We start from the raw sequence: 24882 nt of genomic DNA on the forward strand, positions 1-24882 counted from the left end.
CTGCTGGTGTACCGCTGCAGCGCGTCCGACGCTAACGGCGACGTCGATGCCGACTGCGCATTACCGTTGGCCGGCCAAACGAAAGACTTAAGCGAGAAACTTGCGCGACTAGTTTAGTGGAACTGGTGCTGGGGCCAGGGGGCGGGTGTGCCCGGAGAAATGCTTTCGCAGCAGATGAGCATGCCGATGCCGAAGTCACTGCCACTGCTGCCGTATATAAATTGTCGTGTGCGGTGGAAAATTGTATCATTCAATCCTTAACCGTCTGAGCAGCTATACGGCAGCAGCAGTCAGCCTAGACCGAAAAACACAAAAATACAGTTTTCCATTTAAGAGAAAGTGCGTTCGCCGCCGAACTACGTGAAAGTGTAGTGTGGATCAACAAAAGGATTATTCAAAGAACCCAAACCGTAAACCGTGCAAGAACAATAAAAATCAACCAAAAACGCATAATGGCAAGCCATAAAGTTACTTTCGGTGTCTTGTGTCTGGTCGCCTTGAGCGCCGCCCTTCCGGCCGAGGAGACGCGCGGCCACGCCCGCAACGCCATCGGCGGCGAGAATGACATTATGGATAGCATCTACAGCGACTGTCTGCGCAAGGATTCCGTCTCGTGCGTCAAGTACAAGCTGTTCAGCTTCGTGGACAAGGTGCTCGGTGCCCGCGACCAGTTCGCCCTAACCGAAGGTGTTACCGTGGTCCGTTCGCCAGACGCTCCCCAACAGGAGGCCGCCCGCTCCATCTCCGCCGACGAGTCGTTCGAGTCTCTGGCTCTGAATCGCATCAGCAGCTTCCTTAACTCGCACACCATCAAGGTGGAGCTGAAGGGTGCCGACATCGTGCAGGCTGTTAGCTCCACCGGCCGTGCTCTTGAGGATGCCTCCGAGTCTCTGTTCGGCTCCAACGACCCCAACGCCCCCGAGGAGAGCCGTGGCAAGAAGAAGAAGGCCGCCAAGATCCTGGGCCCCATCCTCGCCCTGGTCGCCCTGAAGGCCGCCGCTCTGCTGCCCCTGCTGTTGGGCGCCATCGCCCTGATCGCCGGAAAGGCCCTGCTGATTGGTAAGATCGCCCTGGTGCTGTCCGCCGTGATCGGCCTGAAGAAGCTGCTGTCTCAGGAGAAGCACGTGACCTACGAGGTGGTGGCCCACCCACACCACAGCAGCAGCCACTCCACGAGCCACGACTCGTACGGCAGTGGCTACAGCGCTGATGCTGGAGCTTCATCGGCTTCCTACGGCAGCAGCGGTCACGGTGGCTGGGGACGCTCCATCGACGCCCAGGACCTGGCCTATGGTGCCCAGAAGCCCGTGCAGGCCTAAGATCATACTGGATCACACCACACAATCACTCAAGAAGCAAAATCAGAAACGCGAACTCACACGACTCGAGCTGCAGAGCTCGCCTGAGACTCTCGATGAGAAACACACATTATTTATTGTTCGTTTTAATTAATTTATTAATTTAATTTATTTTATTTATTTCTCCAAGCAATGAAAACGAAAAAATAATGAGCCACACACACGCAAGATAATGTTATACCGGACAGACACCAGAATCAGAATCATATATATGTTAGTTGTTAAACTAATGACGCTAAGCTTAAGTTTGTAAAAAGAGCAGCCAGCGAGAGTTACCCCACAAGTTGCAAATACTCAGCCTTAAGTCTAAGCTCGCACAGCAATTCCCGCACCATCAGCCAATCGATCACCCAACAGCTCTATATCTAGTGCACTCTCATCTGTCAGCTTTTACACCTATATATTTCTATATAGATCTACATCTACATGTCTCCATCTGTTTCTGTCTCTGTCTCTTTTCTTATATCTGTGCTTCCATCTAAACATCTGCATACTGCCTATACCAAAACTCTGCCGATTGCCATGCAATCGCAGAAGAGTACAAATCCTAACTCTATAATCTATATCTGTACGTTCAACTCTGTACTCTGTCTGTTCAGCTATGTTCTTCCCATGCAATTCTAGTCTTACAATACAACAGCACCAGCAACAAGCATGCCTACTATTAGCTTTAACTTACTAGCTCTAACTCTATCGCTATCTATCAACCTAACTATCTTTCAACTGTCTATCATCTGACAAACTTCCACATCTTCCTTCAATTTCACGTCTTCAGCTGAGTCATAGTTTTGGTCATTCGCTTGCCATTACTTGCCATAGGTCTCCGAATACACATCGCCGCACCAAACTGAACTCATTTTCCGGCTTCTATCTCAGGGCCACTATTTCCTCACTCGACACTCGACTTCCACTTCGACTCTTCAACTTTCTCATTTCATTTCTCGTATCTGCCATCTCTTTCTGCTGCCTTTGCATCTGTCACTTTCTAGCGCTCTACTTTCCCAAAAAAAAAACTAAGTAAACCCCACTGCTACTCACACATGCACACGCCCAGTAGTTCCCCGTAATGTTAAAAGTATTTTTTTTCAATATTTTTTAACTCCTTAAGCGTACTTTATGCATCCGAGCGACTCGAACCGCTTGTCGGCCCAATTGGCGTCGGGCTCACCTGCTCTGTACACCTAAACAGATTTTTAATTATCAACTTAAAAATGCCTCGTTTATGACATTTGGAGGGCCCTCTAGCCAGCGGCTGCAAGTTTCGAGTCGCAGCACGTCGTCTACTTTAATTTAAGCAAAGTCGTACGGCGTTTTCAAAACTTTAAACTTTATAACTCAACATCTAACTTCGGCAACAGTAATAAGATGATGATGAAGACGAAGAAGAAGCGTGAAGCTGCAGATGTGGGCAACTCACACAGATCACAAAACTCACTCACAAAAGAATGTAAATTCCATAGATTACAATCCCCACTCTCTGTCATATATGCATGTCATTAAACACAACAAAATGATGAAAACAAAACAACAAAAAAAAAGTTGAAAAACACAGCACGGAAGATTAATAAATAAAAAATCAATGAAAATCAAGACCAGTCTCAATAATTTATGGCATACCACGGGGTGAAAGCGAAACGACAAAACCGAAAGCTCTATGCATAATTCCAAAGACGAAAACTGGCCGTTGACAAGTCCATGTTGGGCCGAAATGCTTTCATTTCAAGTGAAATTGATTTGCGACCCAGTTACCCCAGCGAATCTTAAAGATCTGCCCGTTAATAGGTGTAAATAATTATGACTCGAGTCTGTCCAAGACAGGTTAACGAAAACCCAATAAATCCCGCTGGCTTCGAACGACCCCAGAAAAAGAAAAAGAAACAGTTGAACATCGGCCACCGACAGTGAAAGTAAACAGTTAGGAAACCAAAACAGCAGCCGTCAAGAGCCCGAAAACAACCGCGATTGCAATGAAAAGTCTTGGAAATCGAGGCACATGGCCAAGACCAAAAGCGTTTTTCAGGCCGCTCTAAATGTGGCTTTTTCCTCCGCTGCCCAGCGAATGCCCGCGAAAACAAAAGACAGGTTAATGCGCATTAATGTTAACAACTCATTTAAGCAGCTGCCAAGCTTGAGCAAACATTGACTGACCACTGTCAGTCTTTTTCTTCTATTTATTGTGGCCAACGAAAAGCACACTTAATAAACAGAAAATTTAAAAAAGTTTCGGCTAAAATTTATCTCTAAGACCTTTTAATGCCAACAAATGACAGTCGTTGCTTAAAAACACCTATTTGGGAGATTTACCTGGATTATTCGTGCTTTTTAGTTTGTATAATGATTAAAAATGCTATTCGAAACCTTTCCTGAAATACATACAAAATATCACTTTCCAATAGTTTTTGCGCTTTCTAATCTATACTGCATCTAGCTGTTATGTCCAAAAGATCGACAATCATTTAACGAAATTGTTAACGTTCTTCGACTTTTGCCCAGCCTATGTTCGCTTCGGATAGATTTCATTCACTGCTGCTGAACATGGTAGTATATGCAAATCGACCACCAAAATGAAAGCCCGATTCAGTGATTTGGAGCGAGCAACGGTTGTGCCGCTAAAGAAACACCGCCTCAGCTGGGGCCAAACTGGTGCAGCATCAGCTGCATTGCACCGGCTCAATTTCACATTCTGAAAACCAGATAAAAACCACAAAATTTGCAATAATTCATAAGGCGGTGGGGGAAGGTGGTGGTTTGGTAGAATCGTGCAGAGTGCCCAATTTGAAAGCAATTTCACTGTCACTGGACGGGGGGCAGTGGGGGTAAAGCCAAGTAGATGATGCCTGCAAGGGCGTCGTCGCAGCGCAAAATGTGTGCAGAATGCTCAGCGAAATGAAAACGAGTTTAGGCTACGAAAGCAGGTCACCAGAACGTACACAACAACCATGGGCGGTCCCGGAGCCAAAGTTGATTGTCGGCCTTGCAGTACTGCGCTTTCCAGCAAAACGCAGACAGAAACCAGAAAGTCAGCAAAAATCGGTTAAAGCTAAATATTCGAAGTGAGTAACCATCGAGCCTTATAACTACCACTACCATCATTTTCCGCTACAGCGCGTTTTCCCACACTCGACAGTCGACTGTCGGCAGACAAGCCACGCATCTGAATGATTATGATTACACCAATTGTTGGCGAAGTTTTGCTCGCCGGGCATTAAATTAACTGAGCGCATCAACGAACTTTTATTGCTTTTGATTAATAAAAATTAATTGGCCACGAGCCCCGCAAAACTGTGAAACAGTTTGGTCACTCGAGAGCTTTCCGCACGCCTGATTTGCTGCCGCTTCTACCAAAGTCGTTTGTGGTCAATATAAATTACGCTATCCAGTTAACAACAATCGATCGTAGCTGTCGAATGACCGTTGCATCGCCACCACCCCAGCGTTTATGTTGAACATTGCGTGAGGACGTTGATTAGCAGTTCGATTTGCATTGCAGCTGAGGAGCGCCTAATTTCTTTCATAACTATGCTCTCGAGCGGCAATTGGTTGCATTGTAAGCCGGTGATGTTTAAAGTTGAGGGAAACATTTACTAAAATTGTGGGCAAATAATAAAATGAAAATATTTTGAACGTCGCTAAAATAAATTTAAAAATAAAATAAATAAGTAAATAAAATAAAATTAAAAAAAGAAGTAATATAAATTGTTTGTTTTTGAATTTGGAAACTTTTTGAAAAATATTATTAATAATAATATAATAGCAATATTGACGTCACTTAAACCTCCCCTACCTCCTTATCACCCTTTTACAACATTAAGCACATACCAACTTTTATTTTTTCATGTCGGTCAATTTTTATCAATTTAATTATTCCAAACGCCACCTCTCGGCCATTTAGCAAACCAAAAGTTAAAAAATGTTAAGCTTTCCTCGGCCTTCGTTAAGTGCGCTCAAGTTCGTGTCTTGACTCTTTCGTTCAAGGAGAACCACTTTTTTCCGCAGCGCCGAAAAGTAAGCAATAAAAATGTTGTTTAGCAAAGTGTGCAAGAAAAAAGAAAAGTTTTTGAGAAAATTGGGTGAAGACAGTGAATCTGTCCCAAAAGAATTATTGAAAAAACCGAAAATGCACATGTTAACGGTCTAGTAAGTTGGACGCAGAGACAGAGAGGAATGGCCATGGCAATGGCAACGGCAGTCACGCACGAGCTCAATAGCTTAGAACGGGCTGAAAAATGGGAATATATGTAATTGCTAACGAAACTGCATTTCGGCGGCTTTCGCAGCGAAATCACGAAAGCGCAGCCCCGCCGGCCAACAGCATCTGGCTAATTGCCGTGATATTTAGACTAAGACAAAGCATGTGCTTTTGTGTTTTTTTCAATTTCAGGCAGCTGGCCGACATGCGATTTATCCGGCACAGGTATAAAATGCATAAGACCCACCGGGCAGCACTCAGTTGAGCACCTAAAGAGCAGCGCCCGGCGTCTCGTTCCCAGTGTATGCCTCATCTCAAGGATCGCCCAAGCATCCTCATCTCGTCCAGCGTCCAACAGCAATACTCAGCAGCGACATGATCAAGTACGTGTGGCATGTGGCTGCTCTGATGATCGTCTTCTGTTGGCTCTCCAGTGCACGCAGTGCCACCTACCAACATCAGAACCCAAACAGTCTAAACTCAGCCCCTCGGCCCCAAATCCAGAGCAGTAACCCCGAATTCGGTTATACGGGCCTCTGGAAGGACATGTCGCTGGTCTATCGCATCTACCAGCAGTGCTCGGGCGATAACATGTCCGTTTGCCTGAAGGTTAAACTGCTAACCGGCTTGGAGAAGGCCTTCCGATCGGCAAAGTCTCTACCGCTCATGGAGGGCATTCAATTCGTCAGTTCTGGTATCAAAAGTGAGGAGACCAATAGAGCTACCGTCAGCGAGAAAGACATTGAAGCTGTCTTGCCGAGAAGCGTGGACGCCAAGGAGCAGGTCCTAAACAACATGATCCTAAAGCGGGTGGGCAACTTCCTACAGGATCACACGCTGCAGGTGAGTGTAGTTTGAGACACAGGCAATACTGTTGGCAATAACTTCAATTAAAAGCCAAAAATAAGCACAGCTTCAGACAGATTTGTTTGAAGAATGCTAAAGTTATTCAAGAGTATAACAAATAATTAGTTTTGGTTACAGGATACTGTTTTAAATTTATACTAACTAAAATACAGAACTTACTCAAAAACAAGTGTTTTAACAATAGTGGATTACTTTCGCTCTCTTTGTTACTCTTCTCCCAAAGTTTTTCCTTGACATTCATTTATTTACTTCCAAATTTGAGTTCTTCAAAATATGTAAACGTCTTAATCCTGCTACTTTAATTCACATTCTTATACATTTTACATCAGGTAAAATTCGACAACGAGGCCAATTCGGTGGAGGGTCGCAAGAAAAAGGAAAAGAAGGGTAACGGCGCCATGATCATGATCCCCCTTCTGCTGGGCGGCACCATTGTGCCCCTGGCCTACGGTGCCTTGGCCATGTTGGCGGGAAAGGCGCTGATTGTGTCCAAGCTGGCCCTGGTCCTGGCCTCGATCATCGGTATCAAGAAGCTGCTGAGTGGAGGCGGCGGCGGAAAGGAGTCCTCCCACGAGGTGGTCGTCTCCTCGGGAGGCCATTCCGGCTGGGGTCGCGAGCTGGACACTGCCTACAGCGGATGGAAGCCGGCGGCCAAGGAGTCGACGGGCAGCGCCAAGAGCCTGTGAGCTTGCATTTGCATTTGGGAAGAGGAGCAGCTCGAGATTGGAGATTCTCGGGCGATTATCGTGGAGAGTGAACCAAAGAATCAAACGCCGCACGAACTGTCTGACTAATGTCTAGTTTAATTTGCCTAATCGATCCTTAATTTAACGAACTAAATGTGTGTGTTAGGTTTAAGTAAGCCCTAATTAAATATAGTAAATTTTGATACCCGAAATTCGCATAAAGATTAATTATTTATGGTGTCGTGGCCGCTCCCCGCACATGAATTTATGATGAAAATTAAAGTTTCATGGAAACGGGCTTACGTGCGTGCAAATGGCACGCTTTCTACCAAAATCCATTTCAGATATATATATTAGTTTCCACCTGCTGCGGTAAAAATTAATTTCTTAATGAATTTTATATGTTAAAATACGCTCAAAAGAATTTGTACATTCTTTTCAACGAATCTAGTATACCCTTTTACTCTACGAGTAACGGGTATAAACATTTTACTAAGTAGATATTAAAAACCATTGCTTTAATGCTGTATAGATTGCTTAATATCGATTTTTTTAGTGTTTTAATATTTGGGTACAGCACACTATTCATCGACAAAAAGAATTTTCTAGCTTTCATTTTCATTTAAATAATTTCCCTATAAATTCCACAATGCAGAGATTGACGTCAGCTGCAGTTTTCTGTTGGCCTGAATTGGCTGAGTGCAATATTCATAGATAAAATATTGCTCGGTACTTGGGCCTCTGATGTTTTCCCTCTCTGACCATTGTTGTGGCTGCCTTCTTTGGTATGCGACAATTTCACTTTAGAGTCACTACACGAATTATTAATGAGCTGCTGCTCCTCAGTGTAGAACATTGAACCTGGCCAACGACGTTCCCATTCCCCCTCGCCCCTTTATTCGGTTTGTTAGTTGTGGGTGCCCTTTGCAGTCGCAACACTGACGTCAGAGGGGACTTTCATTAATTGAAAATTACCCAAGCGCACCACGGCAGAGGCGTGTAAACAGCGCCGGCCTGCAAACTGAAGCCGGAGCTGAGCTGGGCTGAACCGAGCTGCCTTAACCCGGAATTCCATTCCAGCCAAGCGGAATGAAAGTGAAACTTTGAAGAGGTGTCAATTTTGAAGATGCCACTGAAAAGGGTTGGGGCTGCTAAGCGGGTGGTGCCGAAATTGGGGATTGTTTGCCTTGAGTGTGCGATGCTTTAAGGCGCTTTTATCTCTAGAGCGAATATTTCGCATGCCTATTTGGGTCAGCCAGTGAAATGGCCAACTACGAGCAAAGGGGCCAATTGAAGATAGCCTGCGAATTTATTAAGCACACTCAATTGAAAAGACTGGGCTTATGGGAAATATTCGGCGCGGAAAACCTGACTAGCTAGCTGTACAGCCATAAAACAGAGATTCCTTTTCCCTTTTAAAATTAAAAAAAATATATTTTTATATAAAAGCATAACATACATGTAGATATTGTTCCAATATTGCATCACTCAATGTTTAAAGTGCCGCAGTTGCATTCGTAGAAAATTATAGCAATTAAATTACTTTTTCACTTTCGTTGCGCACGCACAATGCTAATATATTTCTTGAATATATATTTCGCTTGCATCATATTGACTGTATAATACTCTAACTGGGATTAAAAAAGGTTAAACGCTAAAATATTTTGTTAATCTTTAAATATATCAAACATTTTGACAATTAATGAAATAATTAAAGTTGCCACACAGAGACTAAACGATTTTTAAATGTCTGACTAAAAAGCTGCACATACGTATCAAGTATTTTCTGTGTAATAAAGTAAGAAATAAATTAATAAATGGCCTAAAAAATATAAATATGTACATATATTGTACGTTTTTTTCTTATAGATATATCTTGTAACAATATTTCTTTAGAATCATATCTAGGGACGGTGTAAATTTGAAAAGGTTCATTGAAGAAAGGGCATTAGATGAAAGACATCACAACGTGACAGTGGCAGGTATATGTTCACGTGCACAGCATTTACATATTCCATCAACGGATTTTGGGCTCATTTTGCCGCTTTGGATAATCGTCTGCGAAATGTCGAGTGGCTTTGCATCTAGATGTGAGCTGTGAGCTGTGTACTTTGTATCTGTGAAGTTGTTTTCGGCAGCATGCAAGTCTGTGGAGTAGCTTTCTTTCGTGGCACTTGCTCCGTCTAATGCGTGAATTACCAGCTAACGATGAGCGATGGACGATAGAGTGATGGGGCGGGAGGCAAACGTGTGGCAATTTTTGAGTGCTGCAAATTAAAGCGACATAATGCCAATGAAACTCTCTGTGCGACAGTCGCTGTGCATCCGTCGACGACGATCGGATTGGCATACAAAACTGCAGATACATTATGCGAAATGCCCGCTCGAGGCACAAACACATAAATAAATTAAAGTGAAATTTCCTCGACCGTGCCGCCGCAGCGCCAGCAAACTAGTTAATTTTCTATTTTACTCCAATTCGAGTTGCTGTTGCTTTCGACCATCGCCGGCCATCTTAAATGGCGCTCTTCATTAACCACCCACCGCCCCCCACCCCCGCTTGTAAATCTGGTAGTATGCATGTGTGTGCACAGACTGTGTGTGGGCAACTGCAATTTGAAATGAAACCGCTGCTGCCGGCACTTTCTGCTGCACTCAAGATTTACACAGTGCTGAAAGTGTGTCATCATCAGGTGCCTCAAATAATCTTTACCACTTTACAGCTCGCTACATTTTAGCTAGCTCTGCAAAGTAATCAAATAGTTTACAACTAAATGCGGTAATTTAAACTAATAAATTTGCAAAGGAGTTGAAAAATTGGGAAAACAAAGGCCAACGACTAGTTGGTATAAAAGTTGAGCTTATCCTTACTTTTTGCAGTTTATCTCGCATTATTTTAAAGGTGTTTCAAAGTATTGTGTGTCAAAACATAAATTCAAGTTGTCTTTGTATTGGAAAACTCTGTTTATTTTATTCCTTCAGCTAAGCTGATGTCAGTATGTATGGCTTAATAAAATTGAATTTAAGTTGCCAGTTATTTTCTGCCTTTAGTGCTGTAAAAACCAAAATCCCTCCATTGTATTGTAAAGCTTACTGAGCTAATACAGGTAATGTGTAGTTGCAGCCTTGTATACATAACTTAAACCTTAAACCATTAAGAATTAAGGTTCTCACATTGCCAAGTGTTTACGATAGTTCTATCTCTTTAATTTACAATTTACAAGAAAAAGAGCTGGCCGATCTATCTATTGGGCCCCTGAACAGTTGGCCCTCTCCTTGTGGCAGGCAAACATCTAACTGCCGCCGAAGTGTGTTGACAAACAACAACTGCCAATCCGACGAGCTCTGCCGGCGTAAACGGCGACTGCGGCCACTGCGGCGCACCTGTCCAGATGTCGCTGCCGCGCCTTGGATGGCCACCAAGATTCCGAGTGCGACTCCGAGTGCGACTTCGGCTGCAACCTGGCCAGGTTCGTGGTCGGGTTGTTTATTTAAATTCTAAGCTCGGCTACTGTGTGCGAGGAGCCAAGCGGGGATGGTTGGAGGGGGGCGGGAGCACTTGCGGAGCGCTAGAGCGTCAACGTTGTCGTTGTCGTCGCTGCTGGCCAACGCTGCCGCCGCTCTGCTGGCCGGGAATAAAACTCGATCCGCGTGCGTCTTCTAGCCACAGTTTACCGGTTGCCTTCTGACCGACAGATCGAACACGCCAATCGAGCGCAGTGCACTTAATCAAGTGAACACCACTTTCCAGGAAGTGGCAGGATATCAAATCAGCAAGGCAGTGTCCAGTGTTTGTGCTAATCATCATTCAAAAAATAAATACGAAAAAAGGAAATACCCAACCCGAGCCATGTTCAAGTTTGTGTGCCTTTTTGCGCTGATTGCCTCCACGGCGGCAGCTACCTCGGAAGCGGACAGCCTGCTGACCAGCGCCTTGAAGATGGTCAAGGATTGTGGCGAGCGGTCCATGGTCTTGTGCATGAAGGTAAAGCATTCGGTGGCCAGTAAACAGTAACCCAAGAGAAACCTATCCTAATTCCTGATCAACCCAAAAGGAGCGTGCCCTGCACTACTTCGATGCCGAGAACGGAGATGTGCGGCTCACCGAGGGCATTGCCCTGGTGAAGACCGATGAGATCCCGGTTGGACGGTCTCTCAACGAGATGCAACTGCCCGAGGAGGTGGAAGCCCGGGAGGCCGAGGTGGACTCACTGCTGGTGGAGCGCGTTGCCCGCTTCTTTGGCACCCACACGCTGCAGTTCAAGGTGCCCAAAGACTCCATCCAGGACATGCAGCGCGCCCTCGAGGAATGTGAGTATTTCAGCTAGTGTCCCACGTCAAATCCCACATAAATTACAGTTCTGGTTGGCCAAGACATTGCCTATTTGGGTTAGTAATGCAAGCGACCAGTTCGGGCAGATGGCTCTGGCGCAAATCCTGTTTTCACTGTTAAGTCGCCGCCATATCGAGGTCATCCTGTGATGTAGCCATATGCCATATGCCATATGCCATACGCCATATAGCGGTGCATTGACAGCTGGTTATCCAGATAGTTAGCTATTAATTACACTTTAGTCAGCCAGTTAGCGCAAGGCTTACTTTCTTTTTGTGCGCAGAGGCTGCAATTTCCGATTTCCAATTTCCAATTTCTAAGCGCCGCCACATAGAAAGCGGTCGATCCTGTTCGCTGGCTAATTATCTGTGCTCCAGTTGCTAATGAGCGGTCAGCTCCGCTCCAGGGAAAGTAATGCAAATCATATCTGAAACTACTATATATCGCTCAATCTCTTCAGCTCGCGGCAAGAAGAAGGAGAAGAAGAAGTACCTGATGCCCCTGCTGATGCTCTTCAAGCTGAAGATGGCCGCCCTGCTGCCACTGGCCATTGGCTTCCTGGCCCTGATCTCCTTCAAGGCCCTGGTCATCGGCAAGATCGCCCTGCTGCTGTCCGGAATCATCGGTCTGAAGAAGCTGCTCGAATCGAAGAAGGAGAACTACGAGGTGGTGGCGCATCCGCACTACGAGCACGAGCACAGCTACGGCCGCTCGCTGCCGGCTGATGACTCCCAGGCCCAGCAGCTGGCCTACGCGGCGTATAAGCAATAAGCTGATGCCAAATATTTTGAATGCTGAGGCAACCGTAATCAGTGCAATACTCGGAGGGCCGTCTAATTTATCTATTTATTTAATTTATTTGTATAGCATAGTTGAGCATGCCAAGCTTACACACTTAAGGCGCCATCAAGAGAAATAGAAGGAAAAAGCTAAATCCCGAACCAGAACCCACACAAATAGGTCTAAGGAATCAGCAGCAGGGGGCTGCCGCCAGAGGGGAGCATCTGGCATTGTTCAATCTAATCTTAAAAATGACTGCCACTCTTGTATTAATACTCAGAGCTTTATTGTTTAAAACTCTACGCTTACACACTCAACTCAACTGAACTCTTAACTAAACTATTAAACTAAACTGCCTAACTCTGAACTGCCACTAGGCGCAGAAAACGCCCCACTGGTCAAGCCCCTCAACACAAACAAATCAATAAAAGCAATGCCGCATTTATCTCGAATATGTGTATAGCTGTGTTTCAATCGAATCGAATATCGCTCATACGCAGTACGAAGTGCTTTCACTCTTTCACTCGTTCACCGGCTAAGGCGAACTGGGCCAGCTATATCAATTGCATGGCATGGGCGACACACAAAATCACGGAGCAAGATCGTCGGATTTCACTTGGGCCAGCCACTTGGATCAGCCAGGCGTAAAGCCTCATCCTCGGTCTCGGTCAGTCATTTATAAACATATATGTATATCCAATGTCGCTCCAGAAACTGGCTCACATCTTACATCTCGGCATCTCGGCATCTCGGGAAAATCTAATGAAAGTTGCGACCTGCTTTTTGTTTTTTTTTTTTTTTTGCTTCGCATTCGCAGTGCAACACGTACGCCCCAAACAAATTGGGTGTGTGGATGGGAGCGTGGATTCCAGTTCCAACTGGGAGCACGCCCCACAGCTGCAATTTATGGCCGTTACCAGGCATCGCCATTCGGCATATAAATGCCCAAAGCCGACAAAACTCAAAACTCAAAGCTCAAAATGGCCAAAAGGCTTGCCCCGGCGCATTGTATGGCGCTTTTTTTTGTTTTTTTGCTAACTATTTGTAAACAACTGCAGGCAGCTGGCAGTGAATTTCAAGTATTGGCGGTGAAAGTGTTTATTAATACAATTTCTTTTTTGTCCCTGCGCTTCGCAATTGGAAATTTATTAGCTGTCGGCCATTGCCCGCCTGCTTTGCAATAAAAGAAAACAAACTTTTATAAAATAACCAAAGTTGTCGGCGACAACGGCGGAGGTCAAAAATTCTTGAAAATTATCTAGTTGGTGCAAATAACTTGGAAGAAGTCAAAATTTCGCGAAACTTTATCTGCTCGATGTCTACTCAGTTGTCTCAGGGGAAGTAGCATCTTCTTGAGTTCGCCAAAGGTCTTGGGGTGTTGAGTTGTCAGGGAATTTCTTATTCAAATCTCTACCACAGCATAGACCGCGAAAGTGCTCACCTGTTTTTGCTGCTTTTACAGTCAAGGCTCTGGACGTGCTGGCATCACTAATCCGAAGTCTTAACTCTTACCGACTTCGCCTAAAAGTTTGCTACTTAACTGTCGATCTCAGGAAGATTATTTACAACTTTTCTATGCCGTTCAGCTTTATTGTGAAATTGGTTTATGTATTAATTATAAAAATCATTCATCATTGTTCTTCAAGGAATAATCTTATTATTGACACTTTTCGATATATGCCAACCAGTTATTTAATGTTTGAAAAATAAATTCAAATACTATTAAATGCAATATGGTCAGCCGACTTGAAAGAGGAAAGAAAGAAAATCTATTAACTTTATTATAATAACATAAAACAACAAAACGTCCAAACCTATTTAGATTTTCCCATTGTATATAACAATGTTTTCTTAATGGACTTGTGGCAATTTTCAAGTTTTTCTCCGTAAACGAGGGACAATTTTTGGTAATTCTCTAAGCGTCTCCGTTTATTTAATAGACTTGCATTAGCAATGGTAATTGTAGATTTTCCGCGTTGTCCAAACGGTGGCGCCTCCGAGTATTTCATAATTCCTGTGGAAATACAATAACCGCTTACATAATGGCCGAGATGTGCGAAAAATTGGCCACAAGTCGACGCTGCTTTGGGTCGTGTGCACTGACCATGACCATGCCGGCTTAAATAAGAAGCGGCCCAAGACGAAGACCCACTGTTTGGCGTTGATGTACAACAATTTCCGTTATTGGGCCATGTGCAAAATAACAGCGCGTTAACTGAATGGGAGCAGATTTGGCCAAAAGACCAGTTGATTATTGTATAACAAGATGTGGCGGATATAAAACCCAAGGGTCAGTTGACCAGCGGGCTCAGTTGAGATCAAAACACTCGACCATTATGTCGCCACTGGATATCGTTTTGCTTCTGTTTAGTTTCCACCAAGTGCTTGGCAGTGACTTTTCCGCCATGAGCTCGGAGTTCAAGCAATGTGTTCGTGCATCCCAAAAACCTAAGATTAGTGAATGTCTGGGAAAATCGGCTCTGAACTTCATCCAGAGATTGGATGAGACCGATAACGTAAAGTTCGTGGAGGATTTTGTGACTGTGAAAAGTGAAACAGCTGCAGTCAGATCTCTGTCAAATGTGCTCGACACGGATCCAGTGGACTTTCGTGGTATCCTGGAGAATGCCGGCGCAGTGATGGGTCAACGAAGTATGGAGTGGCATATGGATGGCCTTTATCCCGGACTTATGTTCAAAATTGGTCCCACAGCGGATGCGAATAGTGTGGCCGAGTTCGTCCTCGATGGAGCGACGCAGGGAGAGCGACAATTTGGATTCGAGGATCCCTCAACTGGTAAGATTTCACTGAATGGGAACAAATTTAAGAGAAATAGATATGGGATTACTTTTTTATTAGGACACTGTATGCTTAATTTTTAAAACTAAATGACAGGATGTGTATCAGCTATAGCTGCAGTGTAGCTTTTTTTTTGTAGCCTAAAAGCAAGATGTATATCTATTTATTACTTGTAATCATATGTAACCAAATTTGAAAATTTGACTGAAATAGTATGTACTTCATAAAGTGTTCAGAACATTCATTCAAGTATTAGCACTATTATTTATGTTGTTTTAATAGAAGCACGTATGCAAGCCAAAAACATTAGACATTATTAAGATCATTAAAATCTGGTCAATATTGAAATTTTCTTTAACAAATATTTATAATTGTATTTTCAGGACGCGTCTTGGCCAAGCAGTATTTGCTTCCCTTTCTCCTGGGCTTAAAATTCAATCTGGTCGCTCTAGTACCATTGATATTTGCTGGCATATGTCTGCTCCTTAAGAAGTCATTATTTCTGGTAAAGCTGGCAATATATGTGAGCAGCTTCCTGGGACTGGGTGGAATCGTGGGTGGACTGGGAGGTTTAGGTGGATTTGGAGGCGCCAGCTTTAGCGGTGCGAACTTTGGTTTCGGCGGTTTTAACGGCCACCGACCCATCGGTCACTTTCCCGGAAAAACTACAGTATTTGGCCAAGGCCAAGATGAGTTCCACCACCAGTACGATGTGCACGAATCATCACCATATCGTCGCAGTGAGCGAAAAGTAAGATTCGAGCAGCCTCGAATGGCAGAAACACCTGGCCAAGCACCTCTAGTCAACCCCAAGCCAGCCACTCAAGACCGCTTTTATGACTTTGAAAACCAACGCAGGCCAAGTAACAAACTATTGGCAGCCAGTGTGGAGCAGGAAGGCGAACTCCTGTTGAGAAACTTCCAGGATCCCCACCGAATGGAGGGCTGGCAGGCGGTGGACGTGAGATCGCTATAGGGCAAGAAGTTTACACTGAACGAAATGTACAATTTTTGTATTCGAAAGTCAAAGGGCGATGTGTAGGGTATTTAAAATCCTTCTTTCTGTGTACATAAAATATGATTATCCTTAAGAAACTATCCTCACAGATGAGCTAACTTAATTTTATAATATATATTTAATATGGACTATTAATTAACTCAATATTTTTAAATAAATATTCGCGTAGAAGAATAAATAAAAATTATTATTATTATTAAAAACTATTTCATTTTTAAACGCTTGGTTACCCACTAAAAATTATGACTAGCTTGACGAGTATGATAACGATACGATGCAAATTTATGTTGTATGTATTTAGAAAACATGGGACTTGATGTTAAAGTGGGCGTGGCAAAATGATTTTTGGCACATCGATAGAAAATGTACAAAACGAACAAAAATGTAAAAAAACATCAACACATTTTTCAAAAGTGTGGGCGTGATTTGGGCGGTTTGTAGGCGTTAGGGTGGGCGTGGCAGCTTTATTACCTGACGGGATTTGTTTTGGAAGCAGACAACATTTATGTCCATGGGTTTACGATTCGTACCACTGTACAAAGACACGCAATTAAAACATGTAAGCGAGAACTTTGAATTTTGTGTGGGAGAGCGCTCATAAGAGAGTAAACATAAAAAATAAAAAAAATAAAAAATTAAAGGTTTACAAATTTTGTTTGAAATAGTGCACAAATTAAGGGCATTCACTCACGAGCGAATAGAGTTTAAATAAATAATAAGCTTAAATATTTGTTGACCAATTGATTAAAATCGCTTTTGGCAAAAGCTCAGAAAAAACCGCGACCGTTCGCTTTGAAGTCCGAAAGATTTTTTAGATGAATAAGATATTTTAATGATCATTTAGATATATGTACATAAATATTTCCTAGTGCAACTAAACTGTAATTAGCACAATGTAATGAGAGCTTTCCAAAAACGAAAGGTAACTTAACAAAAATTCGAGTTTCAGTTTTCGTTATATCAAGGTTCAGCGAGCAAACCTCCGAAAGCATTTCTATTTGATTTCTATCAAGAGAGCATTTTCGTGCTTTGACAAGCCCTTTAATTGCTACCCCCAAAAATGATCGAGGCAGTATAAGTAACAGTGCAGAGCAATTGTCTGGGTTATTTGTGGTCCAAGAAGCGCTCAAAGAGGTTTCATTAGTTTCATAGTATATAAATATGTGGCGCGTCTGTTTATTGCAGTGCATTATGCTTGCTAGTTCAGTTCTGTCATTAAGTCACAAAGGAAATGAAACTTCAGCTGAAACGTCCACTTCCTCATGGAATCCTAGAAGTCTAGGCCGAATTATAGCCCACTGCATGGGTGGCTTGGATTCTTGGCAGTGTCTGGAATCCGAGAGCGAGCGATTGTTGGATGGTGCCTCCAAGGATAACACTACCTGGCAGATCACCGATTACCTAAGCATCGAGCCACAGGCTGGGTTCAGCAAGTCGGAGACGAGGCGTATGGATATTGGTTTACCCGGGAAACTATTGGAGCTGGTCCAGGGAAGAGTCCTACGTCTTCAGCTGCCTCGGCAGTTGACCATTTCCAATGCCATCGATGACTTTGGCAGCGAGCTGGGTCTCGATCAAGGTACTTATGCGAGCGTAGATGATAAAGTCGATAAGTTAATAGGAGGATTTGGTAGTTTCCAAGTGCATGCAACATCCTACGATAAAGATAAGCAAAAGAAAAAGAAAAAATCTAAGAAAAAGTCTAAGAAAAAGAAAAAGTCTAAGAAAAAGAAAAAGTCTAAGAAGAAAAAGCCCAAGAAAAAGAAAAAAAAGAATAAAAAAGACAAGTATAAAAAGAAAAATAAAAAATGCTCCAAAAAAACAGGTCGCAAAAAGAAGGACAAAGACAAGAACATGGCGATGATGGGCGGCATGATCATGATGGCCACTCTGGCCCAAATGTTCCTAGGCAAGGTCATCCTCATCGCCGGCTCGGCCTTCATAATGGCCAAGATCGCCTTGGTCATTTCGCTGCTGGTGAGTTGAATCTGCCCCTGGAACAGTTCTGTCCAAATTGTTGGCGCTACGCTTCTCTCCGCAGGGCAGTCTAAAAAAGGGTTCGACTGGACACAGTGGTAGTGGAGGAGGAGGAGGTGCCACAGAGCATGTTGTGGTCCACTCCAGCCACGAGAGCGGTTGGCACCGCAGCATGCCCACCCACGACACATACTCGCAGTTGGAGCAGGTGGAGGAACCACCGCTGGACAGCCATATGGAGTACTACCAGGCCTACCAGATGGAGCCACTGAAGCGTCGCCTGCATCAGGCGACGATTTACCCAGAGCACCCACGTCCAGAGGCCACAACATCGACTCGGGGCTTCATTTAGATGTAAAGCTCAAACTCCATACATCAAATTATCAAAACGCTTACAGGTTAGAAAATCCAAAATAATTTTAGAAGAAAATAAAAACCAACGAAATTAAATTTCATTTCTTTTTAATGCTCGCTCTTTGATAACATAATAACTACGATAACTAAACTTAAACTGGAGGGCTGTCGAGTGTAAATACAAATTCATATAGATTGGACTAAGTGGGGCTGTTTGGAATCATTAGATCTTTGGTAGTAGAGCTGCTGACCCCGGAAAGAACTCCGTGGCCCGCTTATCGGGATCCCTTGGCGGCGGGCGAAGCGGATGCGGCCACGTGGGGCATCCAGGCCTGGTAAGCCTTGTCCTGCATCATCATCTCGTCGTCGATGCTGCGGTGGTAGGATCCTCCGTCATGGCCACCAGTATCGTACTCACCCTGGTGACTGGACGAGTATGTGTGGCTCTGTTGCACCTGCGGATGCTTGACGATCTCGTAGGTGGTCTTCTCGCCGCCGTCGTGACCCACCAGTTTTTTCAGCCCGATTATAGCACTGATGATCAGCGCTATCTTGCCCACAATCAACGCCTTTCCCGCTACAATGGCGATCGAGTGGTATGCCATCTTCAGTATTGCGGTCTTAAGCAGAACGGCGGCAATGAAGGGTCCCAGATACTTTTTGTCATCCTTCTTTTTGCGACCCTCACTCTCGCTGGATGGCAGAAAGTAGCCGATCAGGTGCTGCAGCCAATCCTGGCCATTCCGCTCGCCAAACCGCAGCAACCGTGGTAGATTCACCTGCAGCTGATGACTGTGGACAAAGCTGAGAAACCGCTCCAGCAGCAGTGCGTCCAGACTCTTTCCCGACATGTGCTCGAGATCGCGATTGCTGAGCTGGCTCTCGAGCAGGCTGGAGCGCCCACTCCGCGTGTCCTGGTTAAAGGACTCACGCCGCACCAAACTAACACCATCCACGATCCCCAGTTGCGGAACCTTCAGAGCCCGACCCAGGAGACGAACTCCCTGCACCTTGCAGCACCAGAAAATGTCCTCGCTATCCGAACACTGTCCATAGATATGACGCACTGTTCGCAGCAGTCCGCTCTCAGTGGAGTTCTGACTAAAGTTCGGCGGGGTTTCCATGGCCCAGGCCTGAAAGGCCGCCAGCAGCAGGGCGATAAGCAGACCCAGACGCGATTCCATCCTGTGCGTATATCCAATCCTTGTGATCTCACTCTCGTAGTTCCCTCTATGCCGTTTGCTGCAGCTGCTGGGATATCTCTAGGCCAACTGATCTTGTGCGCCAGTTTGTCCGCCAAATTTATACACTTTACCTTGCCACAATTAGCCAGGGAGCGTTGCAGTCGGGTTTCTTTTGCTGCCAACACTGAAAGAAGTGGGAACTTAATAAAAATATTCAAATAATTTAAATAAACTGGCATACAGGCCGTCAAAATGATCGTTATCGAAAATGTTCTAATTTCCAATTGAAAAGATCTTTAAATTGAAAGAAATTATTTACATATTATAATTTGTTTGAAATAGGCAATGAATGTTAGTAATAAAAATATTTATTAAAGTGGAGAATTGATTCGAATTTATTTAAAGGATTTTTTTTCTGATAGTCGGAACCATGCCTCTTATTTTTTGCCAGTTTTTAAAACTTTTTCATCACTTCCTGTGGTTTTCTCGCAGTGCAATAATAGCTGTTGGCTATTCAGAGCGTAGTATGCATGATGAGTGCATGCGGCAGCTGGCAACTGCCTGCAAGCTAAAGCACTAAAGCAAAGCTTCGCTGCAGATTTAGTGCAACCGGCAGGCTGGATTCAGGGGGCCAATTTCATTGCTCATTGCCGTAATTAGCAGATCTGGGCAATTATTGCAGTCTTTATATCGGTGGCCCGGCTTAATAAAACTTTACACCAGATCCGACGCCCACTTTCATCGGCACAAGCTGTGAAACCAAAGCTAGAGCTGAGATTCTCTCCAGTCGTGTGCTTTCGATTGCACACGCAAAGATTTGGGTATACATATTTATTAGGCGAGCGCATCGAAACCGAAATGAATGCTGATTGGGTGGAAAATTATAGAATCGCAGACAGATGTGTCGCCAGCAGCAGGAAAATAATGAAAGTGCTGCCGGCTCGGAATTATTCCTGTTCGAGTTGTAATGAACGAATTTGCTGGAAGAAAGCATGAAATTAGAGTGCCGCGAAGGATATATAGATGGCTAAATTGGTTCCGAATCGAATTTGCTTAGTTGCTCATCAAAAGCCTTGATTACCACCTAATAGTTCTGATACCGTAATTTTATAATTTTATATGCATATCAATATTTAATAGATTAAACTTAGGCACAACCTTAATAAGTTCAAAATACAATGAACTACAAATTGATTCGAAATATTAATAATATTTGTACGGATTTAAACAGATAACGAGCCAGGAAATGGTGATACAAATTTAAATTAATTTTTTAATTGGACTTTAAAACAAGAGAGAACGCTATAGTAGAGGATATATATACTTTAAAAGGTCAGAAACGCTTTTTTTTGCCTATTAGATTCTTTTCAATGAATTTAGTATATGCTGCTGCTCAAGAAGTAACTAGTAAATAATTTCTGGTCGAGTAAAAAGTCCTTTGCTCGATTGCCGCCACTGTGCAGTATAATTTTAATCCTTTTTGCTTGAAACTATATGAAATGTTTTCCTAAACCATGTGGAAAGATTAAAAAGTATAGGCGATTTCAAAATTTGCAACACAAGCCAACTGCAGGCTTTAAGTCCAGCTTTATCCGAAGAAAACAAGGTAGCTTTTCTGCCGGCAACAAAGCCAACTTATGGCATACTTTCAGGATGAGGAAGAAAGCTGAAAGTTTAGCCGGGAATTTCGCAAAGTGTAGCAACTGAAACAACAAACGGAGGAACACCTTCGCGGCGCTCATGCATAATTTATGCTCGGTGCTACTTATTTATGAAATATTAATTAAAAAAGCTGCGCTGACGAACATCTAATGATGGGATTTGCAATTTTATCGCTTCGAAACACGTTGCGGATCGTCGGACTCAAAAAGTTTTTTTTATTTTTTAATTTTCCAGCGGGAAAGTGCATAGCTATGCATAAGTTTCGGCTTGTTCTACATAGCCAGCCGGAGGACAAACACTGCATTCTGCGAATGTGTATGAAAATATGGAAAACACTTGCCGCTGCATAATCCGTCGGCGATAATTTATGATGATACACATTTGCTTCACACGCAATCCGACTTTCGACGGACTATCCACTGCTAATAAGCCGAAAACTCCAGCAGCCCACAATTTGCAGTAATTGGCGTTTTGTGTTAACAGCGAGCAAACAACCGAACGCTTAGTGATCGAAGCCAATTGCTTGCGTACACCGAAAGAAAATACTTCTTAAATCAAGCGCTAAGTAAAGCAGTGCACAAATTAAAACGTTTAGGATTGGATGATATATAAAATTATTCGTACATGCTCATTTAAGGTACAGCCAATTAATATCATTATTGTCATCACCGTTATCATAAGCTTGAAGAAATATTATCTCTTAAAGTTCTTTGGTATATCTAAATTCTAAAAGGTGGTTAGAACAATGTTTTATTCAGCTTTATTTTATGGTTGTTGTTAAGTAAAAACTTCAAATGTTCTAATTTTTTAATTTGTATTTTTATTTAATTTTTAATAAGACTTGCCAATTTGTATTTTATTTTTGAAAGGTACTATTTTTCCCTCTGTTCGGAGACGAACAGCTACAGCAACAAACTTGGCCAAGATCTTCACGATGCTTTTCCCCAGTCCCGAGCGATTTATTTGGCCTTTGTCTCTGCGTTCGATTTAAACTGAATAAGGCAGAATACACAATTCTGTAGCCATTTGGCTGGGAACCTTTTCCCCACCAAACAATTGCATAAAAGAAAAGCTGTGGTTTTCCGCCGCTGGATTTTCACTTTCACTCTGTGCTGACTTCGAAGCTCGCCCCCGCCAAGAAAACTAACCAAGCCGAAGATGTGGGCACAGGTTGGGCAGCGGCAACTTGCAGGTCGCAACTCGCAACTTGCAACTCCGGCTTCCTCTCCTCAATCAAATTAAGTGCCGCGGGCCAATTACGTTTCACTCTGACCTCCAACAACTGATGAACTGCACCGCAGTTGCCACAGCGTGGAAAGCCGGACCGTGACTATCGGATCCGATCGGACCAACTGACTGCCTGCTGTCTTGATGAATTTATTATCCGCTTGTCCAGAGCTCTTTCCTCAAATTGTACCTCTGTTTGTTTGTTTGTTTTGGCCCTATACAAGACCATTTCACTTGCCCTCATCCCGCGGCAGAACTCGAAGTCAATTCAATTTTGTGTCTAATAATTCGCTGGCACGTCTTCTACTAGGCGGGAAAAAAAAATTCTGTGGCGAATTTCAATTTCATTCGCCCTGCGGCCCGCAACAAGGAACTCCCTTGAAAATGCCGCTTTTCATTTGTTTGCCAGCGAAATTATTCACAAAAACGCGGCGTCTAGGCCTGTCGTCGCTTTCAGGCACAGGAAAAAAAGGTGTCCAACTTGGATCTATTATAAAGAGATGTTTATCCGTTAAAACTAGACAATTATTTGTAGTTTGCTATATTCGGTTCCCAAGTTGACACCGTAAATTGTTTAATGAGAAAAAGTGGTAAAGCACAGTTGTTGACAGTCAAATATTAAGAGTTTTAATTTTCCAGAGCAAGTCTCTTAAGTTCATCAATATTTTAAGTCAATCATAATTTTTCCTTTGTGCACTTTCGAAATTGTCAGTCTAAAAATAGCATGTCACCTATCAATCTAATTTTTCCGCATATTTGTGCTCTGATGTATTCTTTGCGTAACTCAATATCCTGTTTAACACCGTCTTGTAACATTTTTACTCCATTTCAGCAATGTTCTTAGGGATCTGAAAAAGTAACAAGCATTGCTGCAGGCTTAATTACATATTGTTTCTGTGTTTTCCAGCAGTGTTTCGGAAATTTGGCAGTGCATATTTGCGGTGAAATTCAAGGCCCAAAGAAGGAAAAGTGGCAAAGCAGAGTTCACAGTGATGTTAAATGCCAAAGAAGAAGGCTAGGCATCGTGGCATTGACGATTGCGGCAGGAAAAGTCGAAATATGCTCATCAATCAAGCTGGCATTCAACAGGCCACAATAACCACTCTGACGTAGCCGATGAAGAAAGTGCTGTGCGAGTCAAGTGATTTTACAGACATCCCCAAAAGCAGCCACATCGCATTAAGCACTTGCGCATTTCGCAATTTCGTTTAGTTTGGCCACATTTTAGGTGAATTTAATGCTTCGGCAGTGTCGTTGTCATTGCCAATGCCGTCGACAAAAACCGGGCCACGGGCGATGACTTTGAGCCATGACAGTCGGTTGGCCAAAACAAAATTTCATTTCATTGTGCGCATTATTATAATTTCTAGCCTCAGACAAACGGCGCCCGAAGCGTATACTTAATCCTGGATGCAAATCTCACTTGAGGAATTTGCGCAAATAAATCACAATTTGAATACTGTTTTAGGGTGGGTCAAAAGGGATGTCCGAATTCGTTTTTTTCCATTTTTTTCATTGCGGTCCCCCCAACAAATGACCAGGCTTAACCCCTTGCCAGGCGTACCTTTTTGCCACAAAAACGCCTTTTGACTCCGGTTCAACGGCCTGCATGGCCATCATGGCCATCATGGCCATGGATGATGATAAATTGAGCGGCAGGCGAACGTGACAACGGCCGAAAAAGTGAAAGCTTCGGAAGCTGGGACGGTGAAAATACTGGCCAAGGAATGAATAGTTGCTTTTCCAGCAACCTTTACCTCCGCTCCAGAGTTCACTGCACAGTTTGGTGCATGTAAGCATGTCGAGTGAGATCGAGATATGTATATATTTAAAGCCCACCGCTTGTATCTGAGACTTGCAGCTTGGGAAGGCTGTATTTTATTATACCCTTTTCGATTAGACGAAACTTTCACGGTTCAGCGGCTTAGGGCCCACTCGAACTTGACTCCTTAATTGTCAGCAGTCGGTCGCTGCGATTTGATGGCTTCAATTAAAGCCGGCTCATTGGGGTCGGGAGCTCGACCATTACGCACTTTCGCATTGTAATTGGCGACACCTGAGAATTTAATTGCCATCGCATCGCATCACACATGAGTGTCCAGTGGCGAGATTCCCTGGTCATCGGTCAGCGGTCAGCGGCTGCGGCTCCGGATGGCGGACTATAGTGTGGTTGAGGTCTTATTGTACGGTAAGCCTCGCACTCACCAATTGACTGGGGTGAGAGGTGGCAAAGAAAGCGAAAAGCAACGCATAATAAATACTAACGGTAGAAGTAATGAAAAAATACTTATCCACGATCCACTGAACTCCACTCACTGCAAATCTGTATTTAAAGCTGTCTAAGCGAGTGTATTCGTGCATGCAGTTGAATCTCGTAATTATACTGGCAATCGATGAGACCGAAAAAGGAATAATATCCCTTTTACAAGCCAGAATTATTTTGAATTT

The 24882-nt window shown here is 43.6% G+C and overlaps 6 protein-coding genes across 6 annotated transcripts; 5 read left to right on the plus strand and 1 right to left on the minus strand.

Annotated features, from left to right (window-relative positions):
• The first annotated feature begins 249 nt into the window (after positions 1 to 249).
• On the plus strand, positions 250 to 2883 carry LOC6537578. Its single transcript, XM_002098088.3, has one exon. It carries the CDS (start codon positions 453 to 455, stop codon positions 1317 to 1319), a length of 867 nt encoding a protein of 288 aa, XP_002098124.1. The 5' UTR covers positions 250 to 452; the 3' UTR covers positions 1320 to 2883.
• Positions 2884 to 5818: 2935 nt separating this feature from the next.
• Positions 5819 to 7312, plus strand: LOC6537579. The gene is made up of 2 exons (XM_002098089.3): positions 5819 to 6390; positions 6744 to 7312. The coding sequence occupies exons 1-2, from the start codon at positions 5923 to 5925 to the stop codon at positions 7098 to 7100; spliced, it is 825 nt and encodes a 274-aa protein (XP_002098125.1). The 5' UTR covers positions 5819 to 5922; the 3' UTR covers positions 7101 to 7312.
• Positions 7313 to 10754: 3442 nt separating this feature from the next.
• Positions 10755 to 12665, plus strand: LOC6537580. The gene is made up of 3 exons (XM_002098090.4): positions 10755 to 11085; positions 11156 to 11411; positions 11894 to 12665. Exons 1-3 carry the CDS (start codon positions 10951 to 10953, stop codon positions 12202 to 12204), a joined length of 702 nt encoding a protein of 233 aa, XP_002098126.1. The 5' UTR covers positions 10755 to 10950; the 3' UTR covers positions 12205 to 12665.
• Positions 12666 to 14422: 1757 nt separating this feature from the next.
• On the plus strand, positions 14423 to 16161 carry LOC120321938. Its single transcript, XM_039376239.1, has 2 exons — positions 14423 to 15009; positions 15396 to 16161. The coding sequence occupies exons 1-2, from the start codon at positions 14433 to 14435 to the stop codon at positions 15986 to 15988; spliced, it is 1170 nt and encodes a 389-aa protein (XP_039232173.1). The 5' UTR covers positions 14423 to 14432; the 3' UTR covers positions 15989 to 16161.
• Positions 16162 to 17016: 855 nt separating this feature from the next.
• Positions 17017 to 18435, plus strand: LOC6537581. The gene is made up of 3 exons (XM_002098091.3): positions 17017 to 17609; positions 17856 to 18007; positions 18072 to 18435. The coding sequence occupies exons 1-3, from the start codon at positions 17192 to 17194 to the stop codon at positions 18357 to 18359; spliced, it is 858 nt and encodes a 285-aa protein (XP_002098127.3). The 5' UTR covers positions 17017 to 17191; the 3' UTR covers positions 18360 to 18435.
• Positions 18436 to 18452: 17 nt separating this feature from the next.
• Positions 18453 to 19745, minus strand: LOC6537582. The gene has a single exon (XM_002098092.3). The coding sequence runs from the start codon at positions 19543 to 19545 to the stop codon at positions 18637 to 18639; it is 909 nt and encodes a 302-aa protein (XP_002098128.1). The 5' UTR covers positions 19546 to 19745; the 3' UTR covers positions 18453 to 18636.
• Positions 19746 to 24882: the final 5137 nt, after the last annotated feature.

This window comes from Drosophila yakuba, chromosome 3R (genome assembly GCF_016746365.2).
Source record: "Drosophila yakuba strain Tai18E2 chromosome 3R, Prin_Dyak_Tai18E2_2.1, whole genome shotgun sequence".
Taxonomy (NCBI): domain Eukaryota; kingdom Metazoa; phylum Arthropoda; class Insecta; order Diptera; family Drosophilidae; genus Drosophila; species Drosophila yakuba.